Below are 15,098 nucleotides of genomic sequence, written 5' to 3' on the forward strand. Positions count from 1 at the left end.
TACTAGATTTTCTTTTAGTTTTAGTGATCTGACAGTTATCTTAGTATGAAAGTGAAAGTGTTAGCTGCTGGGTTATGTCCTATTCTTTTGGACTGTAGCCTTCCTGGCTACTCTGTCCATGGAGTTCTCAGGCAAGAATGCTGGAGTATAGCCATTCCCTTCTTCAGGGGAATCTTTTCAACCCAGGGATCGAACCCAAGTCTCCTTCATTTCAGGCAGATTCTTCACTGTCTGAGCCACCAGGGAAGACCTATTTTATAGGAGCTTGAAATGTTTAGCAGGTCAAACTTAGGTCACTTAATACGTGCCTTAAAGATTTTTCATCTTGCTGTGAAAACTTTTTCCACCCTAATACTATAAAAATAGTGTCTCCCGTATTCTTATAATTTTATGTATTGATTTAGTATTTGGTTAAAAAAGTTTTTTTTTTTAATTTGGTTGCACCTCACTGCATGCAGAGTCTTACTTCCCAGACTAGGGATTGATCTTGTGTCCTCTGCAGTGGAAACTTGGCGTCCTAACCACTGGACCACCAGGAAATTTGCCCCTGTTTTCTGCTGTTGGTCATTGACCCATTAGGGAAGACCATTCCTAAGCTGGTACTATGTTTTTTGTTATAGCTCTGCAGAAAACTTTTAAATTTAAAAGGACATTTATCTTTCATATGTAAAAAGTCTTTTTCATGACTTAATGTTCATTTATTCTTTCCTATGAACTTTCAGAAACTAAGTATATGTACAATAGGGAATAGATGGGTGACTAAAAAATCTTTTAATGTCTGACCTTCCATCTAGGAACAACTTAATTAAGATTTACTTACATGCATTTCCCTTAAGATAATCCTCACAGCTATATTTAATTTAATGTTTAATTGAAGCTGTAAACCAAATTTCTATTTGATTCTTGCTGGTATATATTAAACCTTTGAGTCTTCAAAATTTATAAGTAGCCACCTGTGTTATTCTCTTTAAAAATCCAGTAAAGTTTTGCTTCTCTGGAGTTTACTTACCGTCTGAGCCACAGGGAAGCCCTCTGTTGAGTTTCCTAGGAGGACTCAAATGTATAAAAAATAATTGTCTCCCAATTATAATAATACTTGTTTTAAAAGTATGTTTTAAAAATCACCTTTAATTCTAGTTTTCAGAAACAATAGTTTGATTAGCCTTTGTTCAGATATCTGCAGGTACCAGTAAATGTTGTAATTCTGACCCAACAAACACGATGCTGTGTTTCCAAAAGAACAGTTATATAATTATTAGGCTATACTATAAGGTAAATTAATGATTATGCTGCTGCTGCTAAGTCACTTCAGTCGTGTCCGACTCTGTGCGACCCCACAGACGGCAGCCCACCAGGCTCCCCCGTCCCTGGGATTCTCCAGGCAAGAACACTGGAGTGGGTTGCCATTTCCTTCTCCAATGATTATAATGGAAGATAATTAAATGCAAGCATACTATTCATCAACATTATTATTATTTTATTGTTTGTGCAAAGCAAGAGTGTGTATATAATTCTCTGGATTTTGGAGTCAGGGGAATAAAAAACTACTTAAGTAATTCTATTACCCATGTAAATGTACTATGGCTAGAAGTCAAGCTTGACTGCTATGTAGAAACTGCCCTCCATTTTTGAGATTTTTCTTTCCATATTTTTTGTTTTCTTCTATGTCTTAAGAATATAAAAAAATTGTTACCTACAGCTGCTTTCTCATAAATTACAACAGTAACTTTGTTTCTCAGAGCAGTCTTCTCTCTCCAGAGTGGCCTTAAACCTACTAGATGGTCAGAGGTTATTTAGACTATCTGAGATTATTATTCTTGATCATGGTCTATCATGCCTCAAAAGCTCCCAGTTTAGAATTTAAATAGGTTATCTCATCCAGACCAAGTTAACAGAAATAGTTTAGATTGTGCATTTCAGAGCTGTACATAGATAGGCTACTGAAGCAGAATAATTGATAATCCAGAATAAGGGACTCCATCATAGAAATAGCTAGGAAATCTTTTCCTAATGATCATCAGACTGATCTTTTATCGCCACTTCTGGAGCTATTCAGCACTATCCCAATGATTACTACTGATACTTTATCTGCCAAAGAAAGTCTAAATCCTCAGAACCTTTCTGAAGCAGTTCAAACTATTGGTTCTACTCCCTCTTCTGGGAAGTTTCGCCTGGTTTCTAGGGGAAAAACAGGTCTCCCCCATCACTCTTCACCTGCTCAAGTCAGGCTGTCTATAATATACCCTCTTAGGTGATCTTGTTCATGACTACATGCGTGCTAGTTAATCCCCTATCACTCGCCTGCTTGAGAATGGCTTCTAGAGGGAGCAGAGAGGGAGGTAGCTGAGAGCAACTTTTGGTGGGTACAGGAAGGACTTTAATGAGCTGTTGACCTTTGAGCTACATCTTAAAAACTGAGCAAGAAGTTATCTCAGAAATTGAACCAATTATGTATATTAATTTAATGAAGGGAGGTTTATAATCACAGGGTCCACTTGATATGACTGCAAGTGGCAGAACTCTTCCTTAAATAACACCTTTACTTTGTAGACCATTTTTTCAAAAATCTTAGAATTGCCATTGTATTGGCTTGGCCAAAAAAGTTCTTTCAGGTTTTTCCATGTGATCTTACAGATAAACCTGAATGATTTTTTTTTTTTTTTGCCAATCCAATACTAGCTTATTTCTGGTGGCAAACTATTTTTTCAGTTTTTTACGAAGGGTAATATCCATGAGGGCTTTCAAGGTGGTGCAGTGGTAAAGAATCTGCCTGCCAATACAGGAGACACAAGAGACGCTGGTTCAATCCCTGGGTCAGGAAGATCCCCTGGAGTAGGAAATGGCTGCTGCTGCTGCTGCTGCTGCTGCTGCTGCTGCTAAGTCACTTCAGTCGTGTCCGACTCTGTGTGACCCCATAGACGGCAGCCCACCAGGCTCCCGCGTCCCTGGGATTCTCCAGGCAAGAACACTGGAGTGGGTTGCCGTTTCCTTCTCCAATGCATGGAAGTGAGAAGTGAAAGGGAAGTGGCAGTATTCAGTATGGGGTATGTTTTTAGCACAAGTATTAAAAGAATGTATGGTGTTTCATAAGATATAACACTTGCATGTCATACAATAAGACTATTAAAAGTGACAGGACAGTAGTCATGAACATTACATTACTCAGATTTTGGACACATCTTTTACCATCTAAAGTGATTCTGGGGACTCCCTTGGAGGTCCAGTCATTAAGATTCCATGCTTCCAATGCAGGTGGCACAGGATTCCATCCCTAGACAGAGAACTAAGATCCCACATGGTGCTTGGCCACGGTAAATAAATAAAAAGTAAAGTGAATCTGTTGTGAGACCCTGGCTTCAACCACTCACCAATTAATATTTTGTTCCAGTTACCAAAAAATGTGATTTTTGCCAAATGTTTTAAAATTTGGACTGTTTGTTGGACTGTTTCTGAAATGAGAGATTCTGTCTTATTAATAGCATAACTTGTTTTTGAAAGTTTTATAAAATCCAACCACATTGGGTTTTTGTGGTTTTTAACCATTCGTTCAACAAATATTTAATGAGAGTCTTCCATGAGCTGAGTTCTGTTCTCAGGAGCCAAGTATGCATTAAAAAAGCAAAAAAAGTTAGTGGCTAATATTTATTAGATCCTATGTCTGTGCTACTATAGCAAAGTTAAGAAACTTGCTACAGTGTCATGAGCCAGTAAGTGACTAAGCAGTTTTGGGTTTTTGTTTTAAATTTAGATTTAAGTACATTATTTTAGTATAACATACATGCAGAAGACTTCAGAAATTCTTCGATCACAAGTTTTCTAAAGTGCACAAACTTGTGTAACCAGCAGTCAATATTACTTGCCCCTCTGAATCACTCTCCTGCCCCCTACTGTTATTGATTAATCCTGTCTAATTTGAACCTTATGTAAATGCAGTCTTGCAGTATGTGGTCTTCTGCATATATCAACTATCTCATAGCAGTATAATTGTGAGACTAAGCATTGTTAGAGAATTCTCATCTTATTGAGCTGTTCTCTGGTGATTAATGTTTGTGTTGTTATCAGTTTGAGGTAGTCATGAATAGTGGTGCTGTCTTTGGGAAATACAAAAATATATTTCTGTTTGTTTTATACCTAGAAGTGGAATTGCTAGGAGATAGTGGGGGTGTTGCCTATGTGCAGCTTGGGTCAATACAGTTTTCCAAAATGGTTATCTGTTTTTGCATTCTCATGAATAATGTACAAGTTGCAATAATGTACATCTTTCTCAAATGACATTTTCTTTTTCATTCCTTTCCTTTCCTTTTTTTTTTAAAAAAAATTGTGGTAAAATAGCGATAATAAAAAATGTACCATCTTAACCATTTTTGAGTGTACAGTTCAGTAGTATTATATATTCACATTGTTCTGAAACAGATCTCCCAAACATTTTCTTGCGTATAAGAAATTCTGTCCCCATTAAACAATTATCTATCTGTCTATCACTCTTGCCCCTAACACCATTCTAGTTTATGTTTCTATGAATTTGACTACTTTAGATAACTCCTAAAATGTTTGCTTTTTCATGACTGTTTTATTTCATTTTGAATTATGTCCTCAAGGTTCATTCATTTGCAGTGTGTGACAGGATTTCCTTCCTTTTTGTGTCTATTCTTTGTGTGCATATACAATATTTTGTTTATCCTTTCATCTATTGATGACCATTTGGGTATCACTTTTACCTCAGGGCTCTTGTGAATAGTGATGAAATGGACATGGGAATGCAAAGATTTGTTTCAGACTTTATTTTCATTTCTTTCTGGTATATATTCAGAAGTGGGATTGCTGGATCATATGACTGCTGGTTCTATTTTTAATTTTTTGAGGAACTTCATACTGTTTTGCTTGGCAGTTAAACCATTTTAAAACCCCATTCACATATGTAGTGCTTAGATGACTAATAATGTTGAGCATATTTTCATATGCTCATCATCTGTTTGGATGTTGTGTTTGTTTGTTTAACTTTCTTGGCCAATTTTCTGTTTTGCTTTTATTACTCATTTGAGGAAGTTCTTTATATATTTTGGGTAAAAATAGTTTGTTGTTTATATATATTGCAGATATGTCTCCCATTGTACTGATTGCTTTTATGCTTTCTTAATCCTTTATTAGTTAATATTTATGATAAACAGGAGTTCTTAGTATATTCCAATTTCTTAACATTTTCCTTTAGAATTATTAAATTTGGTGATCTGTTTTAAAATATTATAGCCACTCCAAGGTCATGAAGGTATTTTCTTCTAAAAACTTATTAGATCTACAGTATAATTTGTTACTGGTGTGAATTAGGCATCAAGATTCATTTTTTCCCCCCATATGGATGTCTGTCCACTACAGTTTGTGGAAAAGATTACTTTTTGCATTGGACTGCAGTATCATTTGTCATAGTCAAGTGACCACATATATACGGCTCTCCTGCATTCTGTTTTATTCCATTGATCTCCTTATCTGTTATTGCACCAATACTAAACTGTTTTAATTATCATATCTTTGCAATCAGTCTTGATACTTGATTAATCATTTTTTGTCTTTGTTCCTTTTTTTCCACTTCTTGGTCCTTTGCATTTCCATATAAACTTTGTAAAACCTTTGTCCATTTCCATGCCCAAACAAAACTAATTCTAGTAGGGCTTTGATTGGAATTGTATCAAATCTAGCAACAAACTTTGGGGAAATTAACATCATTATAATAATTACTATTCCATGAAAATAGTATATCCATTTATTTAGGTCTTCTTTAATTTCTTTCAATAATATTTCTATAATTTTCAAACATTTCATAGAAGTTTAATATTTGTCCTACTCTGATTAGAGTACTAGAGAAAATACCAGAATGGATGGCTTATAAACAGCAAATTCAGTTCTCACAGTTCTGTGGTTTTTAAATTGAGGATCAGGGTGCCAGCATGATTGGTGGGTCCTTTTTCTCCCTGTGTCTTCAAATGGTAGAAGAAGCTAAAGAAACAAAGGGGTCTCTTTTATAAGAACACTGATGCCATTAGTGAGGGCTTCCTCCTCATGACCTAATCATCTGCATCTCCCAGAGGCTCTATTGATACCATTGTTTAGATTTGGCATTCATTATATGAATTTTGAGTGAACATAAATATCCATAAGATAGTGATACTTAAGCAGCTTATTGAAACTTTTACAGACTCATTTTGCTTAATTTTCTTTTATTCACTGAAAGAGCTATGACAGATCTAGAAAAGGCATGAATACAATGAATAAATAGCATTTTAGCATTTCCTACACAAAGACTCTATCACTATAACTTTTTGGTTTGACAGCATGAAGTTTATCTGGTGTGACTTTGTTTGATACAATATCATTTTGCATTTGAGCTTATTTGGAAGCAAATGTATTTTTTGGCTGTAAAAGGACATAAAAACATAGAAAATTTTTTTAATGTAAATAATTGTGTTTAGGGGGAAGGTCCTAAAGCCAACTCTACTCAAGGGATGCCTTGGTAGCAATGATTGTTAACCATCTGGAGTGACAGAAGAAAGTGATATTGGGTAACTAACATCTTAAGAAGTTTCATCTCAAGTTTTTGTAATATTATAGCAACAAAAATGGAATATTAATTATGCTATTGGGTGCTCCATTGTCGTCACAGGGGTGGGCAGTTTCATCATTTACTGAGTACATACTGATTGATCTAATTAGTCTGTCTGTAATATGTGATATATGGAAGGAGTTTTAAGCATAGTAATTAAATGTATTTAACAAAAGTAAACACTAGGACCACTGGACAGTATTTTAAATACTTATGAATCTTTTTTTAGCTACCCATGTGTATGATGCAGTGTAAGATAAATTCAAAATTACTTATAATTTGTATTGTCTGTCAGCTGGAACATCTTAATCTTAAGATGGGTATGATAACTATCTGTGGCAGCATGGAAAAAAATTGCAGGAATATTGCTTTATGTACATATGAATTGTTTTTTATATGGCAAAACCATTTGCCCAAGGCAAATATCCACAATTTTCCTCAGATGCTAAATATCAGTGCTCAGAGTTTATTTTTAATGTTGGGAGTACTAGGTTATTTCCATTTAGCTAGATTTGTCCTATTGTGACAATTATGGAAGAGCAGATGAGTTAATTAGGCTCTTTTCCATGGGATTCTCTGTTGTCTGTTTTGCAATACTGTGTTAACAGTGAAATAAAACACAAACTGTTTCCACAGATTTCTGTTCAGCCTGTTGTTTGTTAGTCAAGTAACCTTGGATACCCTGTGATGAGTTGTATGGAGGCAGCTAGTCTAACAGCTAAAGGCCTTATAGGCGTCAATTCTTTAAGAAATAGTAAGTTTAAAAAACTAGAATGTAGTGATGAAGAGCTTTAAAAGCAATATCCACTGCGTTTGACATTAGGTTTCTTGTTTTCCATAAATGTATACATTCTGTTTTGGCAGGTTTTAAGAAGAAGCAGTGACGAAGAGAAAGTTCTTTGTCTGGTTCGACAGCGTACAGGCCACCACTGCCCAACAGCTGTGATGGTGGTGCTCATCATGGTATGGGACGGCATTCCTCTCCCGATGGCTGACAAATTGTACTCACAGCTTACCGAGAGTCTCAAGTCATACAATGGTCATCCCACAGACCGAAGATGCACGCTCAATGAAAAGTAATCAAATCTGTTTTGTACTGTTTTAACATCAGTTTTATATCTTGTTAAATTGACTACCAAGTAATAGACATATATATATTATAGGTGAGAACAGAATTTTAGGTATTATGCAACTGAAAAGAATGAACATTGCTTAGAAGGGAGACTTTATTTCATAGTGAGTTAAGGCCATTTTAGGATATTCTCTTTAATTCTTCCCTTGTTTCTGTTTTGACACCTGATCCTTCTTAGCCCTGGAGTCTGAAAGAGAGAGATTTTTCTATAAAGGATCAGCTTCTCCATAGGAATTGTACCATTTTCCATTTTTCTCTAGCAGTGTAAAAGAATATCCATTTTTCTATAGCTTTCATTGTAGTCAAACTTGAATTTTGCCCATTTAATAGGGGATGCTGCTGCTGCTAAGTCGCGTCAGTCGTTCCGACTCTGTGCGACCCCATAGACGGCAGCCCACCAGGCTCCTCTGTCCCTGGGATTCTCCAGGCAAGAACACTGGAATGGGTTGCCATTTCCTTCTCCAATGCATGAAAGTGAAAAGTGAAAGTGAAGTCACTCAGTCGTGTCCGACCGGCTCTTCGAGACCCCATGGACTATATAGCCTATCAGGTTCCTCCGTCCATGGGATTCTCCAGGCAAAAGTACTGGAGTGGGTTGCCATTGCCTTCTCCGATAAATGTCTTCAATTTCTTTTGATTTGCATATTTCATATTATGACTGAATATTTTTTCATATGGTAAGAGCATCTGCCATTTGTGTTTTAGTTTTTTAATTTCATTGAAGTATGGTTGATTCACAATATTTGTTCATTTCAACTGTACAGCAAATTGACTTTGTTTTGTATGTTCAGTTCAGTTCAGTCGCTCAGTTGTGTCTGACTCTTTGTAACACTATGGACTGCAGCACGCCAGGCCCCCCTGTCTTTCACCAACTCACGGAGTTGACTCAAAATTCATGTCCATTCAGTTGGTGACGCCATCCAACCATCTCATCTTCTGCTGTTCCCTTCTCCTCCCACCTTCAATCTTTCCCAGCATCAGGGTCTTTTCAAATGAGTCAGTTCTTTGCATCAGGTGGCCAAAGTATTGGAGTTTCACCTTCAGCATCAGTCCTTCTAATGAATATTCAGGATTGATTTCCTTTAGGACTGATAGGTTGGATCTCCTTGCAGTCTCAGGGACTTTTTTTTAATGTAACTTATTATATCTCTTTTCCCTTACTGTATCTGAATTTTTTGTGATATTTAAGACCATTTTTCTTTCACATGAGCTCTAGAATAATTCACCCATATTTTCTTTTATTTCTTGTTGAAATCAGAAATTTTTAAAACAGAAATCATTTAAGATTTATGCTGGACAGAAGTGAGAAGAAGGGATCCATTTCTATTCTTTTTTCCATTTATCACAACTCTACTTGCTAAAGAGTTCCTCTTTCCCCCTTGACTCAAAATACCAAGTTTATACAAAAATCAAATCCTTTTTCTTATGAATTCTGTATATTATAGAGGCATTATACTAGCTCACCATTCTTGTTTTTTCAAGGCTTTTTAAAAAATGTTTCTGCTTTCAAATGAACTTCATAATCAATTTGTCTAGTTTTAAGATAAATCTAATGGTATTTTTAATGGGATTAGATTAAATTAGAATAAACTGACATTATTCTGATATTGAATCTTACAATCCCATTAAAAGATTTTTCTTTTCATTTGTTCAAGTGTTTGTGTTCTTCAACAGTGTTTTGTATGATTTTCCTCAAAAAGTTCTCTTTTTTTAAAAAAGAAATGTTGTTATACAAATTATAAAATATCCCCTCTCTAACCTCCTCATAGGATTGTTTGTATATCTTCCAGAGTACTTCTTTAATGCTTAAAATCATTTCATTATGCTTTTTATTATTTTTCTAATACCAATAAATATGTACATATAATTTTAATATATCTAATTTATTATGTGGCTTCATAATAATAGTAATACCTCTAATATAAAGAAACTGTTGTAAATTGTGTACATATAAGCTTATTTTTCCCAATAATTCATAAATAAGTTTTATGCTATTTTACTCAATGTAGATCCAGCCTATTTTTTTTTAATTTATAGTTACAGAAATGAGGCAAGAATACTTCAGTGAATTCTTATATACCCCTTACCTTACCTATTTGTGGCATCATTATTTCTAATTCCACAAATAATCACACAATACACATAAGCTTACATGTCATTATCATTACTGCTCTTTTCTATACTTTCTTCTGCATAATTTGTGAAGTAGTTGCAAACTTTTAGTTCTAAATAATACTTCAGAGAATGAGGTACAGTACAATTATCAGTACAATTATCAAAATCAGGTACCAGGTACCAGTACAATTATCAAAACCAGGCTATTTCACTTGGATAAAATGCTATTCTCTAATTCAAATATCATCTACTTTCCTATGAGGTACTGCATACTAATTTTCTCCCATCCAGGCTTTGATGGAATAAGTTATTTTGTATTTTGGGTTCCTTGGTACTTTTAGCTATATTTTTTCAGTGTTTCATAGCACTGTGTTTTTGAAAGGGACAAGGTAATTTTGCAAACTGTTGCTCAATTTTTGATTGTCTTCCTGTTTCAATTCAATTCAGGAATTATTGGCAAGAATACTACACTCGGTTCATAATATTAAGAGCTATATTAAAGTCTTTTTGTCTCATCATTGGTAATGTTGACTGTTTAGGAGACAATTTTAGGTCTCATAGTTAATAGCTAAACTACATTCTCAGTTCGGGAAGATCCCTGGGAGATCCTCAGGGAAGCCAGTATTCCTGTTTTCCTGGTAGTTCAGACGTAAAGAATCCGCTTGCAGTGCAGGAGACCTGGGTTTGATCCCTGGGTTGGGAATATCCTCTGGAAGAAGGCATGGCAACCCACTCCAGTATTCTTACCTGGAGAATCCCAATGGACAGAGGAGCTTGGTGGCCTACAGTCCATGGGGTCACAAAGAGTTGGGCGTGAGAGAGCGACTAAACACAGTACATTTTTCTACTTTTTTTGACTTCTTTGAAATTCTGCAATTTAAAGTTTCTCTTCTTTGATACTCTTTGTATCTTATTTTTTTTCTTTTCAAGTAATTGTAATCTTTTGCTCCCTTTAAAGTATATGTTTTATCTTTGTGAAAATTAGAATAATTGAACTATTCCTTCTTCATATTCAGCATTTTCCTGACTTTCACAATCAAATATAGTTTTGATCAAAATCAAATTTCTATATTCTTTTATTTATCATTTTTCAAAAATGTATTTTTAAGTCCAATGAGGTGCTATAATTTTCAAATTCTGATAGGAAACTGATCTATGATTAAAATCCAGGCTTTTTATTTCTTACCTTGGATATCTCCAAATCAAACAAGGTTATATGTATTCCAGATCTGTATGGTTTCTTGCCTTTTATTGGATTTATAATCTTGAACAAACATTTTAATTGAAGCTTTAGTTACATTCAAGTATTATTAGCTTAGTGTTGTTAACACTACCTTAGATAAAATAAGTAATGAAATAGATATGTTAAAATAATTTCATTATCCATCCTTGCTTCTATATATATATGAACCTGAAATGTTCTGTTTGAGGTATTATCCTACATTATCAGTTCATTCCCTTGCAATTATCATCTTACAGTCGTACCTGTACATGTCAAGGAATTGATCCAGAGACTTGTGGAGCTTCCTTCTCTTTTGGCTGTTCATGGAGTATGTATTTCAATGGCTGCAAATTTGGTAGAAGCCCAAGTCCTAGAAGATTTAGAATTGATCCAAGTTCTCCCTTACATGTAAGTGTCCTTTTTACTTATGAATTATACTTATTAATATATAAGTACATTTCTTTAAGTTTTTTTTTAAATTGTAAGAAATTAATATTAGAACGTAGTGACAAAATAGTAACTATATGTGTGTGTATATGTATATATAAGAAAATAGTTTAAAATTCTAAATAATGTAGGTAAAATCTTTAATTATCAACCCAAATTCCAATTGTCCCTGACTCCCTCCTTCCCTCACCCTAAAGAGAATTCACTGTTAAAAAAAAACCTAGAATTTTATACCCAGCCAAAGTAGGAACAATGAATAAAGCTATTTGCCAACATTTCAAAGACTCAGTAAGTTTACTACCCACAGCACTACTATGAAAGAATTACTAAAGGACGTAATCCAGAAAGAAGATATATGAAACCGGAACCAATCTGTCCGGAACACGAGGCCATGGTGAGCAAAGAAATTAGTCAACCTTATTGTTAAGTTTAAATTAAATAAGTTGAGTACTTACATTTTTTAATTGAAATAACAACCTATAAGTATAATTCAATACTCTTCTCAAATCAGGGGTGGGTAGGCAATGGGAGGGGGTGGGGCACCTATATAAATTAAGTGTGGCAATGTTTTATGATTTGTTTGGAGTGGGGAGAATTTAGATAATGATTAACTCCAAGATCAGTGTTTTTCAAGCTTTGTGCTGTGACCAAGAGTGTAAAAACATTTTATACTACAAGTAACTATTTGGAAAAATATATCTTGAAATGAATAGATAAAACTATCACAAAATAACATTTAGCCTTACTACATATAACAAAGATAATATTTAAATATTAAAAAGTTAATATCTGATAGTTATTGCTGAGGATCACTGATGCAGCAAAACATTTTTTAAATAAAATTTCATTTCTTTAAATTCTAGTTTTGACCTACCAAACTGAATTCTTAGCCCACTAAAGAGTCATGACCCACAGCTTGGAAAATACTGCTCTAAATGTTGTCAGAAATACGTATTTGAGAAGTGTATATTTAAAAATTTTTAGATGAATACAAATATAATTTATAAGCTTTGAACTAGTTGTGGGAAAAAACCCATTCTTCAGTCAGCAAGGTTAGTTTAAAAAATGTAACTGAGATATAAGATAATATCTAATTGGGATATAAGATAAATAGGAAACACAAAATAAAGCAACAGGAATTACTCTAATTGTATCTATAATACAAGGAATGTAACATCTTTCAGGAAAGCTCAGAATAAGTAAATAATCCCTTTAAAGATTAATCAAAATTATTTGTTCCCATCTACTATAATAAAAGAGGGAAATCACTCTAGAGAGCACTGTCTTTTGCAGATAAAATACCTTAGAAGAAGTCTAACAAGAAGTTTATCAGACCTTTAGGGAGAAAACTATACTAAAAGGACATATAAAATACCTGATAATGAGAAGGTAACATGTTCAAAGATCAGAATATTGGATAATGAGATGTGAATTCTTCCTTAAAATAAACCTTAAAATTAAAGTTAATTTTTTTCTAAATAATTATCTGATGAAGCTGCCATATTCTATAACACTCATATAATAAATGGACGATCAGTTTTTGCTTATGGTTATTATTAACAATGAGTAATGTTTATGTAGTGTTTATAATACAGGAAGAAGCATTCCTCTTTTCCGGAACTGAGAAAAGACCAGTGTGAGGCTCAGCAGGCTAGGGAAAGTGAGGTGCATAGAGTGGCCTTTAAGAATATGGGAAGATCATTGAAGAATGTTAAAGCAGAGAGTAATAAAATGATACCTTTTTTTTTTTTAATGGAATGTCTCTGGCTGCTCTGTGGACTGGAGTTGGCCAAGAGTTCATTTAGCAAGATAGGCTAGCTATTGAAGTGAAGTGAAGTGAAGTCGCTCAGTCGTGTCCGACTCTTAGCAAGCCAACGGACTGCAGCCCACCAGGCTCCTCCATCCATGGGATTTTCCAGGCAAGAGTACTGGAGTGGGGTGCCATTGCCTTAGAATAGTCCAAAGAAGCGATAGTAGTGACTTAGAATATGGTTGTGAGAGAAGAAATGATAAGTAGTAGTTCTGGACAGGTTGTTAAAACTAGGTGCTATTCCTTGACAAAGGGTGTGGTGAAACAAGACTAGGTTTATAGAAGACAGATTATCGATTCAGTTTGGATGCCCTGGCTTGGAGATTCTTAAGAGAAATCCAAATGAGGCTGTCTGGTCATTAATAAGAACCTCAGGGTTAATATGTGATGCAGGTGGGTAGTTGTAGGCACTGATGTGGAGATGATGACCCGAGAGATAAGGTACAGGGTGAGAAGGGCAGAGGGATGTAGGGCGTGAGCCCCATTGTGTAAAGATCTAATAAGAAATCTCCATACACCCACTTACTCTAATGAAACAGTTAGTAAGGATTTTTATAATATGGATAAAGAACCTGCATTCAATAATAATCATCTTTAAATGTTTTAATTTTTTCTATTTACGTGCTTTATTTCATTTGTATACAAGAAATGTTACTTCATAAGATAAAAAATTGCCCAACCTGACTAGTGACACTGAATGATTCGTAACATTCTTCTAGCAGTAAAACACAATTTACCCTACCCAATATCCAAGTGCAATAAAATGTAATAAAGTCTTTTAACTAGCCATTTAAGTAGTAATTCTGAAGTTTTCCTCAAATTATGTGTCAATATAGCCAGGAAGGATTTTTTTTTTTTTTTGGTCAGTGGTCTGACCTCCTTGACTGTATTTATTAAGCTACATTAAGTAACAGATATATAAGTAGACAGATGAATAGAAGAGAGCAATTTAGATATAGACCCTATGTATATAAATTTCCTTTTCAATGAACACACCAACCGAAATGAGTAGGAAACTAAAAGGATTATCACTGGTGCTTTGCAGTTGCCAAGACTGGGTCTTGTTATAAAGCACTCAAGAATTAACTTCCTATGTCTACATTGCTATGTGGCTTTGGTTTTTATAATAGTTTGCTGTATACCAGAGGTGAACTGATCCTCAGGAAGGTTTTCCTTCCTCATCTACCAGATCACAAATGAGACAGAAACCTTCAAACCGCTGAAGCCCTTCATTGATGTCAGTTCTTCATCACTTGTCTTTTGTGACTGATCATTTATCAATCTCTGATTTGATTTAGGATACAATCATCTCTGAAAAACTATCACAATGTTTTTCCAGCTAGTGTTACTAAAGGCTCCTTCCTCTCCTCCATACCTCATACTGTCATCAGTGGCATTTTTACTACTCTTGTCATGATAGTTGTCCTTCGAAAAAAGTCTTACATGTTTCTCCTATCATTAGACCCCAGAATCTTGATAAAGTGTTAAGGCTTCTCCACAGTTCTATCAAATCTTCCTCAGTTTGTAGACATTACTGTGTAGAAAATAAAACACTGGATTTAGACAGCCTATTGCCTACTTATTATATTTGAAGCTCTTAGCACGGGGATCTGATACACAGTATGTGCCTTAAATGCATTGCTCTCCCATCTCTGTTATAGAACCTTGTTTCACTGTGAGAATTCTTCCACATCTCCACTTGCCACCAGGAAAGTTGTCTTGATTTACTTCAAGTGACCTCTACTATTGAATAAATATAAAATGTGGTTCTTGTTGT

General features: G+C 34.7%; 1 protein-coding gene across 4 annotated transcripts in view; it reads left to right on the top strand.

Annotated features, from left to right (window-relative positions):
- TET1 (tet methylcytosine dioxygenase 1) overlaps positions 1–15,098 on the top strand; it is a 136,819-nt gene that overhangs the window by 103,768 nt on the left and 17,953 nt on the right. For 3 of the 4 annotated variants that reach the window (XM_024986938.2, XM_059882668.1, XM_059882667.1), the window contains 3 exons: positions 7,460–7,671; positions 11,322–11,472; positions 11,819–11,905. In XM_024986938.2, coding sequence (XP_024842706.1) covers positions 7,460–7,671; positions 11,322–11,472; positions 11,819–11,905 — 450 coding nt within the window. The remainder of the gene's footprint in view (positions 1–7,459; positions 7,672–11,321; positions 11,473–11,818; positions 11,906–15,098) is intronic. The other variant, XM_024986939.2, reaches the window with a different exon arrangement.

The sequence above is a fragment of the Bos taurus genome, chromosome 28 (genome assembly GCF_002263795.3).
Source record: "Bos taurus isolate L1 Dominette 01449 registration number 42190680 breed Hereford chromosome 28, ARS-UCD2.0, whole genome shotgun sequence".
Lineage (NCBI taxonomy): Eukaryota > Metazoa > Chordata > Mammalia > Artiodactyla > Bovidae > Bos > Bos taurus.